General features: G+C 39.2%; 1 protein-coding gene across 9 annotated transcripts in view; it reads left to right on the top strand.

Annotated features, from left to right (window-relative positions):
- ALG12 (homolog of asparagine-linked glycosylation 12) overlaps positions 1-620 on the top strand; it is a 75,541-nt gene extending 74,921 nt beyond the window's left edge. For all 9 annotated transcript variants that reach the window (XM_086511117.1, XM_086511113.1, XM_086511118.1 and 6 more), the window contains one exon: positions 11-620. In XM_086511117.1, coding sequence (XP_086367243.1) covers positions 11-88 — 78 coding nt within the window. In that variant the 3' untranslated portion in view covers positions 89-620. The remainder of the gene's footprint in view (positions 1-10) is intronic.
- The last annotated feature ends 21,887 nt before the right edge of the window (positions 621-22,507 follow it).

Below are 22,507 nucleotides of genomic sequence, written 5' to 3'. Positions count from 1 at the left end.
CATGTTCCAGGCAATGGTTCCCTTCGTTTTCATACATGGAGAGCATCAGAGCAATGCAACTATTATGAGCAATTGGCCAGGTTGTTAATGAATAAGGCCGCACAATTGAACACAGACAGAAAATCAAAGCTTTCTAGCTGAGACATAACCGAATGGTTAAAGCTGCAAGCTTCATTGATTTAGTTTTAAGCAAATATCCTCTGAAGTCCATTGCATTGCACATGAAGCCACCTTCGCGTCTGTTCTGCTGATTTGACAGGGCTTTGGGAAACACTTGATAGCTGAATATACTCTCAACATCCCTAAGGCAAGCTGCACAAAGTACTCCTGTGAGTCATGCAAAGGGTGTTGAGCCTTGTGGATCTCTAGATATGGGCCAATCATTGCGCAATGGGGTCAACAAGGTAAACACATGTATGAAGCAAGGCAGATTTCTTAACTTAGTTTTGACAAGGTGGCCTTTAGAAATTTGGTATTACTATGAGTTATTTATTGATGTAATTGGTGACATTTCATGTATCATTGATCCATTTGGCAGTTTCCCTTTACCTATTTAAGCCCTGTATCATGGTCTGAGAATAGCCATATACAGTTAGGCAAAGAGCCATTCTTAGGCATCCCATCGAAGATTTCCCTCACCTATATAAAAAGTGTGTTAGTCTAGTGATGGGTAACAGTCATTTTTATGCATCCCCCATGCACCATGATGTAGAGTGTGTTGTTTCAAGCTATTATCATCCGCTCCACTCAAGTGTTAAAGAATTAGAGCCTTTGCAAGTTGGGTGCCTAGACAATTAGTGAATATATTTTGGGGAGAGCGCCAATCAGATTTCAACCCACACTTTTTTAAGAGCACCTGTGGCACTTGAAAAGGATGCAACTTTTTGTCATGTACCAAGAGTAAGAACATGGCAAGCACATGAGGCAAAAGCCTTTAATTGTTATAACAGAAGTATAGGTTTTGTAATAAGTAACTAGCTGCTACTAGGCCCATACAAGAAATTGGTCACTTTGTTGACTAGAGAACTTGATATTTAGAGACCATCTTGCTTTGATCACTCTTGCACCTTCCACAACAATAAGAGCTTGTGATTTTGATCACAACGATGCTTAGTTTTATTCTACTCTTTGCCAAATGTGGTGAAGTTGTGTTCATTGAGGAAAATTTTGGAAGTCATTGACTAGTTATGAGACATAAGGGAAAGGAATGTCAAGCTTTTTTGGGGGAAATCTATCGTTAAGGTTAAGTTAATGGCTGTATTACTTTGTGTTGCCTTGAATAATATTATGTGAATAGGTTTTCCTTACAGACCATGTATGCAAAAGCATAATGTGCAAATAGATTGGTCTAAAAAAGGAATTCACTACTAGTAGGTGGGTGAATCTCTTTTGATATCATTCGTTAATAAGAAGATTGGAGGTTCAAAGGAAGATAAAGCCTACAAGAGCTTGATACTTGGTAGCATCGAGTTTCTTGATGGAGCATCACTTGTAGATACAAGGTCAACAAATGTTAGTGTTTTGGGAACAAAGCAAGATCATGGGAAAGGTGGACCTAATCCCCACTACCCTTAAGTTCCAAATCCAATGAACAAGTGGTCTACTCGGATACCTTGGGAGACAATAGCTAAAGAAGAACCTAGCTACAACATTGGACCACTAGGTAATTGCCAACCTTTTACTAAACAAGAACCACAAATAAAATAGAAGCTAAAATACAATTTGTTGCTTTCGATCAGAAATATAAGGATGGGTAATCTATGCAAAAGGGTATGGATGAGTGGTAGTCAAGGTAGGTGGTGGATCCCCTATCTTGGATTAAGTACTTGTTGCTTGTCAAAGAGACCATTGTATATCTACAAGGTGCTTTCAAATCGCGGAAAATCTTCAACTTGAATTCACACATACGAGTGCCACTTACCAATCAGAGTCAACGATTTGGACACAACACAACCTGACAGCTTGTCAACGATCTGGACACCAAGAAGAACTTCCATCAAAGTGGAGACCAAAAGGAGGGAACCAAAGGCAAAAAAGCACACAATTAAGAAACAAGGTCACCAATCAAAGCAACCAAACAATATGCGGATTTGCTCACAAACGTCTCAATTGGTAACCGAAAAGGGAGCAGTCACTCTAGTCATTAGTAGCACAAAGCAACCTATAAGGGTAATACATGCATTTGGCTACCCTAGTCTACTCATCAACAACATCCAAGTCAGCATTGAGACATGAAAAATAGAAACCTAGATGTCTAAGTACATATGGAGAGTTGAACCTACGATGGATGTATCAAAGTCAAACGAGGGCCGCCCCATCAAATATCAAGTGAAATGAATTGAGCATCATGCAGGTATGGCAAAAGAAACTTGTCTTTTTAATGTGGTCCTTTAACAATCCACTTTTTGAGGATTCAAGCTTACCATTTTTTGATGACATATTTGTGTTAAGCTCAAGAATGGAAAGTGGAGTTTCCAAGATGCAAAAAATATCCCTTAGCATAGTCAAAATCAACCAGCCGAGCCGCTAAATGAGCAAGGAATTAGTCCAAAAGTTTCATATAATATCTTTTGTTGTCTAAGAGTCTTAGCTATTCTAGAAACTGCTCAAGGTGGTAGAGTTGAGCATAAGAGTCAAATTCTATATAAGATCTTTTGTAGTCTAAGAATCTTAGCTATTCTAGAACCTGCCCAAGGTGGCGGAGTTGAGCATACTGTTGGTTTAGGCAAAAAATTCTAAAAGATACTCATGCATAGTGCACGGTGAGGAATGATCGAGGAAAACTCTACATCACAAACTTATCCTTAAAAAATGGAAGATTATTGAGACATTTATAAAATGTCACATGTTCTATATTCTTTTTTTAGACCACTCCAACTCTACGCTTGCAATATTTTCCTAATGATTAGCAAGTTGCATTTGCATAAGGCACTCTTTTTGTCAATTCTTTTTGTCATTTTAGGTATTGAGCTAGCACATATATGAACTTCAATGTGAATTGTTTAATTCAATGAAAGCATATGCCAAAGAACCTTTTTTCCCACGTCTTTGTTTTGGTCATTTAGGTGGTTTTGGAATAAGTATATTCAACTTGTTGCACATAATCCTTGTAACTCCACTCTTGTACATTGTAGAAATAAAGTAAAGAGGCTACTACAGAGAGTAAATTAATCAAGCAATGGAGTTGATCTTCAATAACATTGATAAAGCTCAATGTAGTTGACATTAAATAGTGAAACCACTCCCAAGGTGCAAAAAGATGGTAAGTGTTGGTAAGCCATTGGTTATTGTAAGATTTTCACACATGGTCATAGCTAACACTTCTCCGTTCATTACTACCTCCATTTTTATAATCTTACTATGATCTTTTCAATAATGCTTTGCTTGCTTCAAAGCTCAAGATACCTATATAGCAATTCTTATTAGCTTCTAAGATGTGCCAATAAGAAAGGGATACTTTGTTTAACCATGTCTATCTTCTTTTTGGGCTATTTGAACAAAACATAATCCTCACCGTCATCACACATATGTAGCTAATTTTAGCTCTTTTTTATTCACAAACCCCACTTAGCGAACATTCTACTTCAGACCATTTGTCAACTAATTTTCATCACCATTGTGTTTCTACCAATGCCTATTCAAAGGCAAGATGAGGAAAGCTATATGGAGTTGGCATCCCCCTAACTCTCAACAATCTTGAGGACCACCACAAACACTTTTAAGCAGTACCTACAAATGGTAAACAAAGTTGGGATGCAAAAACACTTATGGTTTACAAAAGTAACTTCGTAACAATAAAACTTTTCTAGCATGGAGGATTGGAAAAATCAAAGTGTTTGGCCAAGGTGGACACCAAGGCTTATAATCAATTTCTCATTCATTTATGGAATCTCAATGTAATTTTTGCAATGTGAGATTGTGTAAAAGTATTCGGGCTGTGTGAGTCCTAGATTGTAATAAAATCATTGATTATGAGCATAAATGAAGTAGAATAGTGGAAGCTAAAATATTGACCATTTGACCAATGTGAACTAAGGCCTCAAGCATAAAGGCTAATTAAAAACCTAAGATCATGAATTTCTTAGAGATCATTGTACAAGGTGCAACAATAGAGTGTCAGTGAGAGCCCACCTCCACATTGGAACTCTCATAGCTTTCCAAGATTACGTGCAATTAGAGAACTGTTGTTGTAAGTCATTTTCAATGTTGTAAGGACTATTTTGGCACCATTCTAGAACTGTTTTACTGCCTAGACAAGAAAAAGTTATATTTTACCCCTTGCTTGTTTTAGGGGCTTTAAAAGTGTATTTGACTATCTAATTATAGATAGAATGGTTGGCTAGTCCAAGAAAACTATTTGCATTAAAAATGCAAGTTTTGAGCTATTCCTTTTAAGATTTTTTTAAAAACTTGTGATCTTTCGTAACCCTTAGAATTGAATATAGAGCATGGGTAATGGTTAGGTATTATGCTTAATCCCACACCAAGTTTCATTCAATTTGAATGAGATTTGAGCCCCCATAATCTACAACTGTTATTGTAGGCAAGCAGGTGCATTTGGGATGTTATGATGGTAAGTTTATCTTGATGGATGAAAATATCCTTGCAAGATTTTGTAGCACATGGCACGCATATGTTTGCCTTTATGCCCTAATCAAGGAGACTCCTTGTGTATTGTTATGGTTATATTAGTGCTCCCACAACTATGCATTGGGATCATCCCAACTTAGACAATGATTATGTGTGAACGCTTTGTAATTCCTTCAAAGGCTTGAAAACCTAAATGCAATCTCTCTTTCATTTACTCTCACTCCCTGCTCTTATCTTCTCCCTCACTCTGTCCTAGCTATGTCTACTAGGGAAGCCATAGGCTTTTGATCCTAACAGCTTGCATCCAAGCTACTCAGTTCTCCCATAACACTTGAGCAAGGGCAATCTTCACCTGTGGCAATTAAGCTAGAGCGATTGTATGCATTGATTAGATTGGTAAGAGTTATCTCATTTGGCACTACCCTAGTTCTTTGATATTGGACTTGATATCGTGAAAATCTTGTTGGGGTAAAGGTGTTGTGCCTCTTACCTGGGACATATACACCAAAGTGGGAGATTGTTGGGGTAAAGGTGGTATGCCTCTTACCCAGGCTCAGATACGCCAAAGGTGCCTAGCCACCTGTCACTTGTATACACATTCTTTACTAGATAGAAGAATAAGGGGATCTCTCACATTATGGTGAGTTTCTCCACCCACATCCTATGTGCTCTCTCTCTCTCTCTCTCTCTCTCTCTCTCTCTCTCTCTCTCTCTCTCCCCCCCCCCCCCCCCCACCCCCCCATACCTCTCTGCTCATGCACTACATTCACACGCTCTTCAATTGGTATCAGAGCTATGAGTTCATGATGGTGGGGAGCATGGTGGTCTTGAGAGCTTTGAAATGATGATGTATGCTCTTGTGGAATCTTAGAAGACAATGTGGAAGATAGTGTGTAGGTGAAATGCTACCCTAAAATTGTGTGGGTGCGCAACACTATTTTGCAGATCATTTTCTCCTTGTAGATTGCAAATATGAAAATTATGTACTCTATGCCCCCCCTCCACTTTGACGTGGTCTACAACTTTGCAAAAGAAACTTTTTGCAACTTGGAAAAAAAATTAAACTCAGGCCCGTCGGACGGATCACGAGCATCACTAGAATTGTGTCCTACTTATTGCCATCAATCCGAACACTCAAGGTTCATTCAAGACATAGAGGGATATGTTGTTGATGATCATGTATGGTGTTTATGAATTACAAAGAAATCCAATAATTAGGTGATCCCACATAATAATTACTAGTAATTTATACATATACTTAAGTCTGATAATTCAACCGAACTTTTTCATAATTATAGGAAGCTAGTTTCTAAAAAGTTAACATGTATTGTACTAAATAACAAACATGCAAAGAGAGGCACAAAAGAGTACTCAGTAATGATTCGTTAGTAATTCTCAATTTATATGTAGATGGCATGCTCATTGCAAGAAAACCCACTAAGGCGATTGCCAAATTGAAGCAAATGTTGAGCAAAAACTTTCCTATGAAGTATTTGGGTAAAGGTAATCATTTTTTTAGTATGTGTATCAAGAAATCCATGGAAAAAGGGAATCCTTGAGTCATCTCTGGAATCTTATATCCAAAAGGTCTTGCAGTGTTTTAATATGGAGGTGAGAAAGGAAATGAGTACCCAGTTACCATCATATTTGAAGGTAAGGAAAGAATATTCTTCCAAGTTAGATGTTGAGAAAGAAAAAATTGTAAGTCTGTCATATTCTTTAGTGCGATCTTATGTATGCTATGGTAGCTATGAGGTCAGACATTACATTTGCAATGGGAGTGATTAGTCGATATAAGGATAAACTTGGCAAGAAGCATCGGATAGTGGTGAAACAAATCCTCATATACTTGAAGGGCACAACGAGAAAGTATTTATGCTTTGGTAATAGCAATGCATATATTGTTGGTTACATAGATGCAGATTATGCAGGTTGTAGAGAGTGTAGAAGATCTATGTTTGGCTACATTTTCTTATTTGCAGGAGGATCCATTTCTTGGAGATCATCTCTCACATATTTTTCCCATTGAGTGATTTTGGAAAATTCAACCTGTAGACAATCATATTAGGCCATTTTGAGCAAGACTACCCTTGAGCCATGATGCATTGTAAAGGTTCTATAATCTACTTGTCAATTCAAATATACTTTCTCATGCTTTAATTGTGGACACGAGCATAATCAAATATGAAATTACTAGTCCTATTATCAAGAGTGAAAAAGGATGGTGGGTTCAGTATTGTGTAGTTATGCTACACACTTTTTGAAATAATCACTATTTTGGTTTTTTCCATAAGTAAGTTTACCCTTTAAACATATTGGAATTAGAGGAAAGTCTTAATTTACAAGAATATAGAATCTTTTATCCTTGATTCTTATAGATTGACTTATAAAGTGTAGGATCAAGGGGGAGCATTCATGCTAACGCACACTGATTAATTTTCTAATTACACAAGATGAGAGGGAGAGAGTATGTAGAGTCAAATGATGAATTAACTAGCTTGAAAGATTGATTACAAAAAGTGCTTATATAGCACAAAAGAGGCATCTCCACTTTCCACATGCATCTACTAAAAAGAGAGCTTGAATTTTTGGATCCACTTTTGTAGGGCACTTTTAGGTGAGTCAAACTACTCCAAAATTAATGGATTCCAATCACTATAACCAAAGGTAGTCGGATTCTTATGCATCAAAGTAGAAGGGAGAAACCGTCCTCCAAGAATCTGTTCTTGTCTTGCTGGAAGGGAAGAGTGAAAGATTTTAGACAAGGGACAAGCAAAAAGAGAATTAAGGAAATTCTGGTGTAGCATGTGCACATGCACAAAGAGCTGTATGTGGATCCAGAGAACTGCAATCTTCCTATGCATAGACCAAACTATAAGTGAAACTATCTTTGAATGTTATTGGATTTCTTGCACAGAAAATTGTTACTTGCTATTAACTATCTTTGAATTTTTATTGAAATTCTTGCACAGACAATTGGTAATTGTTATTGAGTATAACTATTGCTTGCATAAACTTATATGACTCCAATATAGTGGAGTGGCAATCTATGGAGTGTGTCACTGATATCTTAGATATCTTTCATGGGTCTATTTGTGAAGCAATTTACAAAGGAAGAACCAAGGGGTATCTTACTAAAATGGTGTTTTTCTAATGATCATTCTTATATTCCTCCAACAGATGATGGGGAATGGGGTTTTCTATCAAAAGTAGATAATCCTGGTTTTAGAACTGGAGATTGGCCACTTCCAAGCTCCATGACATATATCAAGAGCTATAGGTGTAAACTCTTCAATGAATTTAGATATGGTTGAAGTTGAATATTGCAAGAAGAAAACAAAGCAAAATAACACTTGTATGTTGAGGCACTATTGCATAGGTTTATCCTTGAGGATTGCGAGCCTATTGATACTCCTACAAAGATAGTTTTAAATCTTAGTCTCCATGATGCTAGAGATTACTTTGATATCACACTCTCTTAATAGGCTATTGGTTGCCTCTTTTGTATATGCATTATGAGACTAGATGTTCAGTATGAAATCTCATAGGTGAGAAGATTTATGCATAGCCTAGGGTCTCTGCATTAGAATCAGATCTTTCACTACTTGAATGAAACTATACATCATCTTGAGGTGTTTTATCCCAAGGGGAGATTTACAACTAATTTAAATGCTTTTCAAAAGAGGGACTAGTGTGCACTTGTTGTTATTGTGTCATGCTTGACAACTCATGCATAACTTGATTGAGTGAGAAACGGCCAACATTGGCCACTTCTAGTTATGAGACTTAGTACAAGGTAGCTTTCACAACACAGATGAGCTTGTTTGGCTTAGATGCCTTTTCAATGACCTAGGTGTTGAACAACAGTTTGCTAACACGATCTACTACTGACAGTCATAGTGCTTTGGAAGTTTTAAGGAACACACTCACATAAAATACATAGAGGTTCATTATTATCATGTTAGGTAGAGACTATCTGTAAGAGAGTTCAGCCTTGCTTATGTGCATGTGCACAACAACCCTGATGAACTTTTCAAAAAGGATTTCCCTTGTGAGAAGTTTGACGCTTTTCACAAAGCTTCACACTTACTCTCCTACGTGGATGGGTCTAGCACTTCCCTATACGTGAGTGCCAGCTCATGTTCATCACATCAAGCAGAAGAAGGGGCGGGGGCGCACTGTTAGGGCTAGGATGGCTTGATAAGTGTAGCATTCATAATCATAATTTAGAAATGTTTAATGGCACAATACACAAGATGTAGCAAGATATAAATGAGCTAGATTATGGACATAAATTCACACTAGAAGTGTGTACAAGATGGGCTACTCAAGTAGAAGTAGCTAATGTAGTACAATGTAGTAATACCAATGAATCTAGCCCTAGGAGGCACCCCAAATCACCCCCAAATTGTCCCTAAAAATGTGGGAATGACCCATGAGGATAGGGGGTAGTTTGAATTCATGTACAATCCATTTGAATGCTAGTACACCTCATACACATCACATGGAAGTCACATGACAAGATGCGAATTAGGATAGTGACTAGAACAGGGAAGGTACACACCATAAGTTGGTCTAGATAACAAAGGCCATCTTCCCAACAATCTCCCCTTGGACTTTGGGCTAGTGAACAATTTGTATGAACACTAATGCCACACATGCTACTTAAGTCACACAAACTATGCCTCACATGCTACAAAGGTATTTCACTAGGTCATGGTATCACACGGATTGAAGATCCATCCCCTCAAACCAAGGCTAAGAATCACCCATATCCTCGACAAAATGTCACAAGAGTATGAATTCTTCTTGTAGTGTACAAGGAGATTGCTGCCCACCTCTTCCTTGTCTTCATCATCTTTGATTTCTACAAGGTTGTCTTGTCCTTTGGATTGATTATTGTCTATTGCTATTGTTGCTACCTCTAATTTGACACTTGGATGGTGGATGTCCCTTCTTGCTGCAATCCATACAAAACTTATTTTTGTGGCAAATTGCAATACTTGGAAAAGTTTTGAGATTTGTCGCACTTATAGCACTTCTTTTTGTTGGATGTGCTAGACGAAACTACTAATGCTGACGATGATGCAATAAATGCTCCTCCACTTGTTCTACTTGACCCTGTCTTCTTGAATTAATTTCTCTCCTCTTCATGCAATGAGTAGATCACATGTTGCAAGGTTGGTGTAGGTTCCTTCTTTATCTTTGTATTTTGAATGATTATAACACACTTTTCATATTGAACCTATAAAGTTTTCGTTAGAGTTCCTTAAATGATGCCCATATGTAAAAAAAAATGTGGAAATTTTTTGAATTAAAACTCTTTTTCATTGAAGCCATGTGATAGGTATTATATTAGAGGTGCCAACTTGAGCAAAAAGCTCCAAGAAACGAGCTTATGTATCGTAATTGCAACAATTGTATTTTTGACCTTGGCCATCTTGGTGACTATAAATAGTAGCTAGGAATGAACCACAAGATGATGCTAATGTATGGAACTAAGCACTCAACCTATGTAATTGGATGTTGGTGCTAAAACAATGCTCTAAATGCATCCTTCATAGTGGTGGAGATGGCTTGAAATTGGTGGTCAAGGATCTTATTAAGAAAGCATTTTTTTTTTTGGAGCAGATTCAACAAATTCCTTACATACTTTCTTAAAGGGTAGTGATGGGTCTTTGGCCAAATTTAAAAAGCTCATGCTTTTAAGGAAGTGATATCCATAGTTCATTGGTTCCTTGACCATGCATCTATATTTTCTGGGACGAGCCTGTACATACAAAGATATGGTATCCTAATAATGGGATTGTCATTTTGCCAATTTTTATAGGCTATACCTCCATTTTTCTTCAAGTACAAATTTATCAACGAAGTTGCATCATCAAATACACTCATGATCCTCAAACAAGCGGATTCATGTTTTTATGCACTTTGATGATCATTTGCTTAAACCCACATAGCTCTTCATTATTAAACCTGCAACAAATGCCTCCCCATTTGATACATACCCTAAGAAATTTTATTGAAGTAAACTTGTCAAATAATTCTTTTTTAGATACAGACTATGAAATTTGTTGGGGTGAAGTCCTATGGCCGCCTGCCCATGACTAACACCCTCTATACACTAACGCACTAAGTTGACGGATTAACTCTTCAAGTGTATATGCAATTAATGAAACACATAGTGACTTCTCACAATGTGTCATTTCCCCCAATTACTCTTCTTCCCCTTCCCATACAAACATGCATGGGCACATTGCCTCCCTAACAATTGGTATTAGAGCAAGGAGGTGGCTTCTTGATAGACCTCCCCTCCCCTCCCCTCGTGTGTGACGCCCCATGCAAAAGTCTTGGAGAATAATTTTTTGTTTTGGCAAGGATTTTCTTAGATCCTTAAAGAAAATAATGTGCATTGCTTTCAAAAAATAAGAGAAGTGAAGCTTTGGAAAGCATGGGTATATCGGAGAAAGGTGATGGCTTCTCAACAACCCTCCCCTACGGTTGTGTGTGTGAAGCTCCATGCAAAAAGCTTAGAGAAGCTTTTTTTTTTTGGTAATTACAAGGCTTTTCTTAGATCCTTGGAGAAGCTAAGGTGCATTGCTTCATAAAATAAGCAAAGTGAAGCTTTGGAAAGAAATGTGAACCTTGAGACCTTAGCTTCTCAATTCTATCCAGAAAATCAAAATGTTCTTCTTCTTCAATCTTTTGGGGGACGAATGCCTTCAATGCTTTGGGATTGAAAAAGGTTATAGAAGGATTCAACCTTAGCATGCATGCACGCACGCACGTACATGTATGCACACACGCACACGTGCGCACACACACACACACACACACACACACACACACACACACACACACACACCGTATAAAGTGTGTAACACATACACACAAATAAGCTCATGGGATCCCGGATATCAACCACTGCCATCATACTCTCCCTTGGAGGATTAGACCCGAAAGTTTGAGAGAAAATTCTACAACTTTTGGCTGTAGATTGTAGCTTTGCTTCATTGAGCATTGGCGAGCCTTGCTCCATATCTTGATGATTTTGAACATCTACAAGCTGGACATTGTCATCGAGGATCGCCACTTTTGTCCGGTGGTAGAAGACGGCATCAACTCACATCATCTTCAACATCACATTGACTCAACAACATTCTCGGTATCAATGGCCTTTCCAAGCCTAACATTGACACACACCTACAAATTACTTATACTCACACTGAGTGAGGGCATACTTTTCCAGCTCTCCTCGGGGTCTCTAGAGAGATCATTTTTCTAAGCACACTACTCGGAGGCAGAGTATCGGCATTGACATCATAGGTGGGGTTTGTTGGAGATTTGGCCAAGGATTTAATTCCGATTGAGGCGTAGTTTTTTGCATTGATATTGTAGGTGGAGCTTTACACTCGTAGAAATAATGTTTGTGCATCACTTACATATAGTTTACTAGATTCTATAGACACAGGGAATACAAGTTGGTGGATATAGGTTTTGCACCATTTTTTGGTTCCAACGAGATCTGTACGCATTAACATATGTGATTTTTTAAACCACCTAGAGTGCCATTGATATCTTTTGAGAGCAATCTTCTTTCCAAGGTCTTACACAATGCTGGCATTAATTTTGGTGTCTACTTATGCGTGTTTTCACTCACATATATTGAGTTTCAAACACTACCTATTGTACATTGTACAAAGTCATTTGTTGGGAGTTTATCGAATGTTTTTGAGACTTGAGATGGAAGAGCACTTAAACTATGGCTAGTGTCTATTGCTTATCCTTTACTTATCCTTTAGAGGGCTCTTCATTAAATTTCTTTTTTAGCTAGGGTACTCTTGAATGTTGAGATACCATTGGTGATACAAATTGCTAGAGTGTCCCATTATGGTATCTCTGCCATAGATCATGTATCTTATGTGATATTTTGGTTGCATGTGGCAGTCGTTTGTTAGTGATAGTTGACAGTTTATGCTTGTTGCCATATATGTGGCAGTGATATGTGTGAACACACCTAGGACCATTGGGGAACTTTTTCTTTGCTAGGAGGTGTTTTCCCACGTGCACTGTATATATGCCCATTACTCTAGGGCTAACTTATCTTTCTATTTACACACTAAGAAATACAGTCTCTATTGTGTGCCTTGAGATTCTTCATCTTCTCCAAATTGTGTGTGCATCCTTGCAACCCTAACTCCAACAATTGGTATCAGAGAAGGTTGCATCCTCCCGGGCATAGTCACTAGTGTTGCCGACACCCCTTGCCCAATTTCTCCAAATTGGGTGAGCTTTGGTGAGCATGATCATGTTGAGTAAAACTTCAAGTCGACTCATAGAGCTTGGTATACTCAAAATTTCGATTCAAGATCGTTTTGGGCCCGTTTCCACTACAAATGGTTCTGCACATGCAGTTTTATCCTTTTGTGTAAATTTTTTTTGGGTGCAATTTTGTTTTTCAAAATAGATCCGTTACAGATCTCTTTGGGTTGTGATACATCGTGCATGTTAGTCTTACTTCACTTTTACTCTCTGAGTGGCCAATTGTATGCACCATGCCAGGTGAGACCAAATGAAAGATTATCCTTGATATTAGTTGGATCTATTTGAGGGATACAAAATGTTTTATATGAATATCGCACTATTAAGCAGCAAAATATGCATCGCAAGGCATATAAGGAGAGGAATAAGAAAAACAAGGAGATCTCTCATGAAGAAATTGTGACCAAGGAGGAGGCAATTCCCTCGAGTAAATAGGAATGCGTGACCTATGAGGCCGAGTTACAATTGAAAGTATGCTTTTGGAATTGCAATGATACCCATGGAATGTGGGGGTTGGCATTGATGAACTAACAAGCAAAGCCGATGTTGTACTTCTTGTTGAAACTTGGGAGCATGATACACAAAGGATAACTGGATTGGAGGATTACAATGTACATTCATAGATGTGGTCAAAGAATCTCAAGAAACGAAGAGGGCAGGGAGGGGTAGCATGTATGGTTCAGAAAGGAATGAAAAATTTTGTATCAACTGTGAAAGATGAAAAACACAAACGTTATGTATGGCTGAAAATTATGACATAAAAAAGAACACCCATTTTTCTAGCCGGTTACTATATTCCTCATCACGATTTCTCCTTTTATGCTTACATGGATAGAGATCAGCCATTTTTAGATTTAGAGGAGGACATTACTTATTTTAAAAGCAAAGGTGATGTTATTGTCTTTGGGGATATGAATGCTCGCACAAAAACATTGCAACACGATACTCATCAATTCAATATGCCATACATTTAAAGAGAGTTGGAGGAAGTTCACTTATATGATTGTACTTCAATGGATGAGAAAGAGCCAGATCACTATGGAAAGCTGATTTTACACGTGTAATAGCACGGGTATGCTCATTACCAATGGTGTATCTTTGTGGAGTGGAGCCAATGGATTTACATGTAGAAACATAATGGAGATAGTGTGATTGACTATATGCTATTCTTTGAAGCCATCATGTATCACATAAACAGTTTTATGCTTGGCCAAGGACATCAGGATCAAACCATTGGACTTTATGTATTGACCTTGCATGTGGGGAATCAACTAAGCATGATAATCTCAGCCAAAGGGAAGAGAAGTTATCATTATGTATGGATTTCAAATGGGCACCTATGTACATTGAAATGGTTGAGCAAAGGTTATGGATGACAAAGCTTCAATATGATGAACCAGTGGAAACTAAATGGAAAGCTTTCATGAAAGTTATTTTTTTTTGAGTCGAAGATTTCTTTGCCATAAAGCATGTCCATGGTATCCAACGACGATACATCACACAAAAGTTGGTTTGATAAAGAATGTCAAGATGCTCAAAAGTCCTTGATAAATCTTGATGCAACTATGAACAAAGAAAATTATCAAAGTCATTTGCATAGATACAAAACATTGATTCAAAAGAAGGGAAGAAGATGGGAAGTAAAGCAACAATTTTTCAAGTCCAAGAAAAGGCACGTGCATCTAGAAGATTTGGGAGAAACTTGAGGGGCAAGCGGGTTGAGACTTTTGGTAACTTGAGTCTTGTTGATATGTACCCATATTGTAGGAAACTATATGAACAACAGAATGCTAGAAAAATTCCATTTTATGGTTCACTCCCATGTATGCCCTCTTTTCTTAGTATTGAGGATGTATGCGGTGGGCTTGAAAAATTGGCCACTAGCAAAGCGGGAGATATTCCGGAAATGATTAAATGGATGGGAGATTTTACACATGAGTGGATGTGTGATATGTTCAATCTTGCACTTCAACATGGTATGCCTAATGATTGGAGTACTGATTGGGTCAAGCCTTTGCATAAAGGAGGGAATGTAAAGAATGTAAAAAACTACCGGACTATAATGTGTAGTATGTGTGTGGCTGATGAGTGAATCTCAATGCTCCACAATTGTGGTGATGAGAGTCGCAATGGAGAGCCCACACTGTGGCTGGGAGAGGAAAGTGTGTAGATCTAAGTCATGGCTAAAAATGTGAGGGAAGGAAGTTTGGATGTGACCAAAATCTGAGCACTCTAGTAGTGTGTGACACTCAAGACTCTCAAACTTACAGTGAGCATAATGTGCACAATCAATTCGACTCTTCTCCATTGCCCCAACACCCTATCTTGCATAAGCCAAATGGTTGCGATAGTGTGTATCGCTAACAAGGGGATAGGCTCAAGAGTACGGTTTCTTTTTTTGAAACTCCTCTTCCCATGAGCAATTGACACATCACCTTCTCATAGATTCGAGAAACCGTAAGCATAAACTCACTTGGCATTTGGAGTTCTTCCATCCTTCTCCACAAATTGTTACGTGGAATCATATCAAAGGCTTTCTTAAAGTCCACAAAGAAACAATACAATTGATTGCATTTCAACCAACTTTCCTCCATGAGAACATGAAGAGTGAAGAGATGAGCAATGGTGCTATGGCGTCGACAAAAACTTGCTTGTCCTTTTGCACGTTTGCCATTCTCTTCAGCCCAATCACTCAATGTTATCTCCATTATGCACCCAAACAACTTTTCCATAAGAGCTCTCTCTCTCTCTCTCTCTCTCTCTCTCTCTCTCTCAACCTAGCAGGAGCAGCAAAGTGAAGGCTCTGAAGTAGTAACATTGGCCTCCCCTAGAAGCGAGGCCATCATGTGGGGTGGCATTAGATTCAGCTGCACCCACTCCTTTGAGCTCACATTCAATGCCAAATGTCCTCTCAATCCCATAGTTGTGCCATTCGACAATTAGCATCCCCACTCCCTCTCAAGCTCGCAATCTGGATTCTCGCCCCACCCAATTGACAGAGAGACCTATCTCTGCTCAAACAAAAAAGGAGAGCCCTCAAGTTGGGTCTACAAGGAGGGGATTCACACAAGCCTAAGTGGTTGGTTGTGGGTCTACTCAAGATCTACAATAGAAATTGGTGACACCACGTCTATCCTAAGCACACTAGAGTCTCGTCCATGTAAGAGATTTCTTGTTGTGGCAGCTGTACCCTGGAAGGACCCTCTCGTTTGTCAAGAAGCTAGAATCTTGACCCTTAAGGCCCAGGTCCTTGAGCTCATTGGAGAAAATACAGCCCTCAAACAACGTCTATAGAACCTTGAAAATGGAGAAGAAATAGAGAGTCAAGCTCTCATTGCAAAAGCACAAGAGATGGAAGCCTCACTCATCGAGTTTGTCCAAAAGGAAGTCCACAGAGTAACACATGGCATCATGAAGAAGATCAACACCGAGCTACACGTGGCCCTTTAAGAATGTCAACTACAAGAATCTCTCGGTCTTAGAGTTAGGATCGAGGGACTCCATCACCATGGTGTACTGATGACGAGGAAACTCTTGAAGAAGCTATCATCAAGCTTAATGACATACTTCAACCAGTCAATATCGAGCCCAATACAGTCTCTTGGATCAACGAACAAATAAGTGCTTGCCATTTGGGCAATGCACACTTTCCTTCAAGGACAAAGAGGAGCGTTTGAAGTTGTTATGCCAATAACACCTCCTCAAGTGAATGAAACTCTAGATTACCAAGGAATTGATGACGAAGCAACTCAAACTCAAAGCAAGCGAGCTTAAGAAGATGCATGACGCCTGCAAACAAGGCAAATGGGCAGTCTACCTGGTATCCCCTTGTCAACAATACGCACTATCGCAGCCATTTGGCCTAGCTCCCATTCCCTTTGATGCAAGACAAGGCATTGGGGACAATGGAGTAGGAGTCAAATTGATTGTGCACATTATGCTCATTGCAAGTTTGAGATTATGAGTACCACACACTACTAGAGTGCTCAACTTTTGGTCACATCCGAACTTACTTCCCTCACATTGTTAGCCATGACTTTGACCTACACACTTTCCTCTCCCAACCACAGTGTGGGCTCTCCATTGTGACTCTCATCACCACAATGTTGAAGCATCGAGAATCACTCATCAGCCAGACACATACTACATCACATGTAACTTTGGTCCCATAGGTCATATTTAACCGCGCCGAGGACGATAATTCAATATATATCTGTGTGTGTGTGTTTGTGTGGTTCTACTAAAGACATTTTTTGGTCACATGAGGAGTAAACAATATAGGGGAGTTTTTGAAGTTAAGCGCCAAGAGGAGAAATATATTAAATGACACAAGGTAGTGATTGCAGCCTATCACATGGTGTATTTGTCAACACCATGCATGCGGATGAGGAGTGGTCTCATTTGTTGCCAATTGGTGTAGGTTGGATCAACTTCTCTCTCTCAGAGAGAGAGAGAGAGAGAGAGAGAGAGAGAGAGAGAGAGAGAGAGAGAGAGAGAGAGAGAGAGAGAGAGAGAGAGAATATCATCAATTCACAACTTTTGCAACTAGAGTTCAACAAGGGGAAGTAGGGAAGATGGCCGAAGTGGATACTTCTTCCATGGCAGCTGGTAATATATATATATATATATCTAATATTCCTCTTCTATGTGCTCTCTCTACTGCTCTCTTAGAGATATCTTTGTGAAGCTCCACAAAAACGATGGTAATCATTTCTAGTAGCCCATTCCATCTCTACACACACACACACACACACACACACACACACACACACACACACACACACACACACACACACACACACACACACACACACACACACACACACACACACACACACACACACACACACACACACACACACACACACACAAAGATTCAGTAAAAAACATCGTGCTAATAAAGCTTGCTAGGAATTGGTAGCAAGAACAACGTGTGCGTGTGCATGCATGTATGTGAGTGAGAAAATGGGCAAGTGGGCCAAACCACTCTCTCTCTCTCTCTCTCTCTCTCTCTAATATTCATCTCTTTGTGCTCTCTCTGCTGCACTCTTAAAGATATCTCTGCTGTGAAGCTCCACGGCAATGATGGTAATCATTTCCAGTAGCTCATCCCATCTACCACACACACAAAGATTCAGTAAAAAAACATCGTGCTAATAAAGCTCTCTAGGAAGTGGTAGCAAGAATAGCATGTGCGTGTGAAGATATCTCTATGAAGCTCCACGATAATGATGGTAATCATTTTTAGTAGCTTATCCTATCTACACACACACAAAGATTCAGTAAAAAAACATCTGCTAATAAAGCTCTCTAGGAATTGGTAGCAAGAATAGCATGTGCGTGTGCATGCATGCGTGTGAGTGAGTGAGAAAATGGGTAGGTGGGCCAAGACATTTTGTGTGTGTGTGTGTGTGTGTGTGTGTGTGTGTGTGTTGCCACCCTACCACCATGGCTTCCATGCATCTTGCCTCGCTGATTCACAGTGTGCGCTTTTACTGCACATGTCGGAGGCGAGGAACTTGCCAAACACTGTGTGCGAGCCACAAATGGCTGCAAGCACACAACTAGACTATCCTAGCAAGCTCAAAGGGACAACCGCCTTCTCCGTGCTCAACCGCCTCGCCACCGCCGATGCTGTCGCAATGCTCGATCACTCTCTCTCTCTCTCTCTCTCTCTCTCTCTCTCTCTCTCTCTCTCTCTCAAGCATACACACACACATACACACACATACAAAAATCGTGAGCACAGGATGGAGAAGAAGATAGAGGTAGAACAAGAGCACTTATTTAGCATGCACCTCAAAGAATGAGGATTTTAAGTCAAAATGGAACTTTTATATGAATTTGACCCATTCACACATGGGCACCCATAGTGGCCAGTCATAGGAAAAATAAGATAAGTGGTGCGCCTCTCATCAACAATCACCTACGCACCTATAGGACCAACAAGCCCGGTCCATGACTCAAATAAGTGATAAAGTGTCTGTCAAAGGTGATAGGGTGTTCGTAAGTGGTTAACATGCCCCCTTTCCTGATGTAGATTCCGTCCTTGGAAGCTAGTGAAGTGAAGCTTGTTTGTCAAGGTGGAAGAGCATCTGAGATTGAGTGTCTTTAGCTTTCTTCAAACATGACAAAATCAACCAAAAATGGCACAATAAATTGTAGTATAATCAAATGCATAAGCACTTATAAAGGTAAAAAATAAACAAGTCTAGGGTCGCTAATTTAACGGTCGAGAGGCTCTAGAGGTCAACTATTAATACCATGGGCAAGCTTGTCAATTCTCTCTGGTGAATTAAGCTGTTTAATTGCAAGAGTAAAGTATTTCATTTTTGAGGGGCTGACTAGAGACTATACCTAGAAGACCATTGAGGAATCCAATGGTTTCAACTCCATCAAGAGTTTCCACATGAATGGTACCTTGTGGGGTGATTTCACATACTCTATATGGTCCTTTTCCAACATATTTTAACTTTTTCTTCTTGTTACGCACTCCATACATGAGGACTTTATCCCCAACCTTGATATCGTTTTTGTTTAAATGACAGTCAAACGATTTCTTTCTCCTATCTTTCTCCACCAATGCATTTTGCACAGACAATTGTCTTTCTTCATCTAACCTCATATATAAATGCTCAACTAGAGGGTTATCATCCCAACATTCTTGTGAAGCTACCCGCAGACTAGGAATTACAAACTCCCATGGCATAATTGCTTCTTGGCGATATACCATTTTGAATGGTGTATAATTGTTGGGGTTGATGGTGAGTGTGTGTATTTGTATGCTCAAGGAGGTTTGTGTGTGTGTGTGCAGACGTAGCTTAGACAGTTAGAGAGAGAGAGAGAGAGTACTTGTGATTTTGACTCAAAAGGTGTTACATTAAAGTGCAAACCATAGCATAAAAATATGTACATAGAGGGCTTTATTTATAAGCCTGGAGTAGATATCCGGCTGGAGCTCCTCCCTTTCTACTTAGCGTACACATAGCCATACAACACATAGGCCAAATGCCAAACACTAAGCTATACAAGTGTAGAGGTGTTTTCCATGGTTATAGAAAGACATGCCTATCTCAACAATCTTCCCCTTAGGCATGGACTATACTGAATGAAGCTGGATCGAGACCTAAAGCCACACAGGACAATGGTCACACAGACCAAGGTAGTCACACAGACTGAGTGGTCTCATCATATGGTGTCACACAGACTAAGAAATCCTCCCCTTAAACAAAGAAGGTGGAAGATCATCCATTTTACAATACATCAGTATACTCGCAAAAGTAGTTGGGGTCGGCACACACATGGAGACAATTCTTTGCCTGTTGAGCTACATCTCCGTCCACTTCTTCTGCAAGATTGGCTCTATTTTTGTCTTTGTTGTTGCTTCCTTGGCATTTTGATGGTGGATGACCTTTGATGCCGCAATTGCTACAATACTTGTTCTTATAGCAGTCCTTGGAGAAGTGTCCAGGCTTGCCACACTCATAACACTTCTTGTTATTTAATCTAGGTGATGATGATGACGCCCTAGATGATGATGATGATGTAAAATAAGCTCCTCTCACTGATTCAGATTTCTTCTTATTTTTCTTCTCTTCTTCATGGATTTCCCCTATAACATATTATAGAGAAGGTATGTGTTCCTTTTGCTCTAAGACTGTAACTATGTTGTCAAAACTTTCAGGTAGAGCACTCAAGAGCACAGCGACTTGATCTTCTTATGGGACTTGGCATTGAATGTAAGTGAGCTGCGTGATTATGCTCATTAGTCTGTTAATGAGTCTTGAAACATCCTCCTCTTGATACTAGTTGTTGGGGTTGATGGTGAGTGTGTGTATCTATATGCTCAAGGAGGTTTGTGTGTGTGTGCAGACATAGCTTAGACAATTAGAGAGAGAGAGAGAGAGTACTTGTGGATTTGACTCAAAAGGTGTTACATTAAAGTGCAAACCATAGCATAAAAATATGTACATAGAGGGCTTTATTTATAAGCCTGGAGTAGATATCCGGCTGGAGCTCCTCCCTTTCTACTTAGCTTACACATAACCATACAACACATAGACCAAATGCCAAACACTAAGCTATACAAGTGTAAATGTGTTTTCCATGGTTACAGAAGGACATGCCTATCCCAACAATAATTAGTAGCCACTTTGTAAGCAGTACAATAAGCCCATAGAGCTCATGTCAGCTTCAAATCCCAATCTGTATGATGAGCTTCCACTTTTTTGGTCAAGATAGAAATTAAAGTCTTGTTAGTGCTCTCAGCTTGGACGTTTGCTTGTGGATAATAAGGTGTAGACTTATGGTGGGATATCATGAAGTTTTTCGTGAGTTCCTTTATCACTCCATTTGTAGAATGAGTACCATTCTCACTCACAATCTCAAGGGGACCATCATAGACTCCATTACTTCCATTGATAGGTGTTCTTTGGGCCTTTGTATACACAACCTTATGCTCCTCCACGGTGTAGGATTTTAAATGCTCGAGTGCAGGGTGTAAGTCCCTGGGACCTTGTTGTTTGGTGGATTGTGATTTCTCTTTCGCTTCCTTTTGTTGTTGAGCTAGCTCTTGATTTTGTCGTCTCCTTACACTACGGCTCAACTTTGGCTTCTCTGTAGCTTCTAGCTGTGTGATGTCAATGGGTTGTGGGCTGCACCACATGACACTTTGAAGGTATTCACTCCAATTATCTACCAACTTTTGATGAGCATCACATGTTCCCATATAATTAAGCCATTCTACAGTAGATTTCTTTTTGTTTATCCTAGCATGCACATTTGCTTGATATCGTTGTTAGGTGGGCACGTCCTCTTATTCTCATCTATGACATATGTAACACAGCTTAGCCCTATTAGCCTATGTGGCATAATATCTAGCCTAATAGCCTGTGTGGCACTATTCTAGAAATAATATCTTGGATATTTCCACCACCTTACCTATGATGTCACCCTGTATGTCATTGTATGGCTCTCTATATAGGAGCACCATTGTACATTTCTACAATCAATCTATTTTAGCAAGCCTTATTTTGTATTTTGCCATTCGCATATGTCGTCTCTCTAATTAAGTGTAATTACTCATAATCATGTATCAAGCATGAATGCAACTTACAGCAAACCGCCTTAATTAGAGCCTTACAACCCTTACAACTGGTATCAGAGCGTATTAGGTCCTAGGCTACTTAGGCATAATCCCCCTGCTTGATTATCTAGTTCTTCTTCTAACTAGGAGATCGAATCAATTTCATTATACTAGCATTATCACCGATTGTAAATATTTTTATCTTTTATTTATCTTTTATTTTTAAGTGTCTCTCTATCTACATGCATGGTACGTGTAATCGTTTTCATGGTCTAGGTGTCCCGTTCAGGTTTTGATAAGTGGCATGGAAAGCATGAGAGGATGAGCCAAGAGTCAAGAGGTTCTGTCTTTTTCATTTAAGGAGAGATATTTATGAATTTTCAATTGGCAGATATTATCACTTTTTATAAGCTGGCTACACACACTTCCTATCTTCATTGACACGCTTCTCCTCATGGCATAGACTTGCAGCTCAGATTCAATTGGCACTCTCAAGCTCGTTTTTGCTGT

Source organism: Adiantum capillus-veneris, chromosome 4 (assembly GCF_014529385.1).
Source record: "Adiantum capillus-veneris isolate H3 chromosome 4, ASM1452938v2, whole genome shotgun sequence".
In the NCBI taxonomy this organism is placed as follows: Eukaryota; Viridiplantae; Streptophyta; class Polypodiopsida; order Polypodiales; family Pteridaceae; genus Adiantum; species Adiantum capillus-veneris.
Note: the sequence above shows the minus strand (reverse complement) of the source record. Positions and strands in the feature narration are given on the sequence as shown.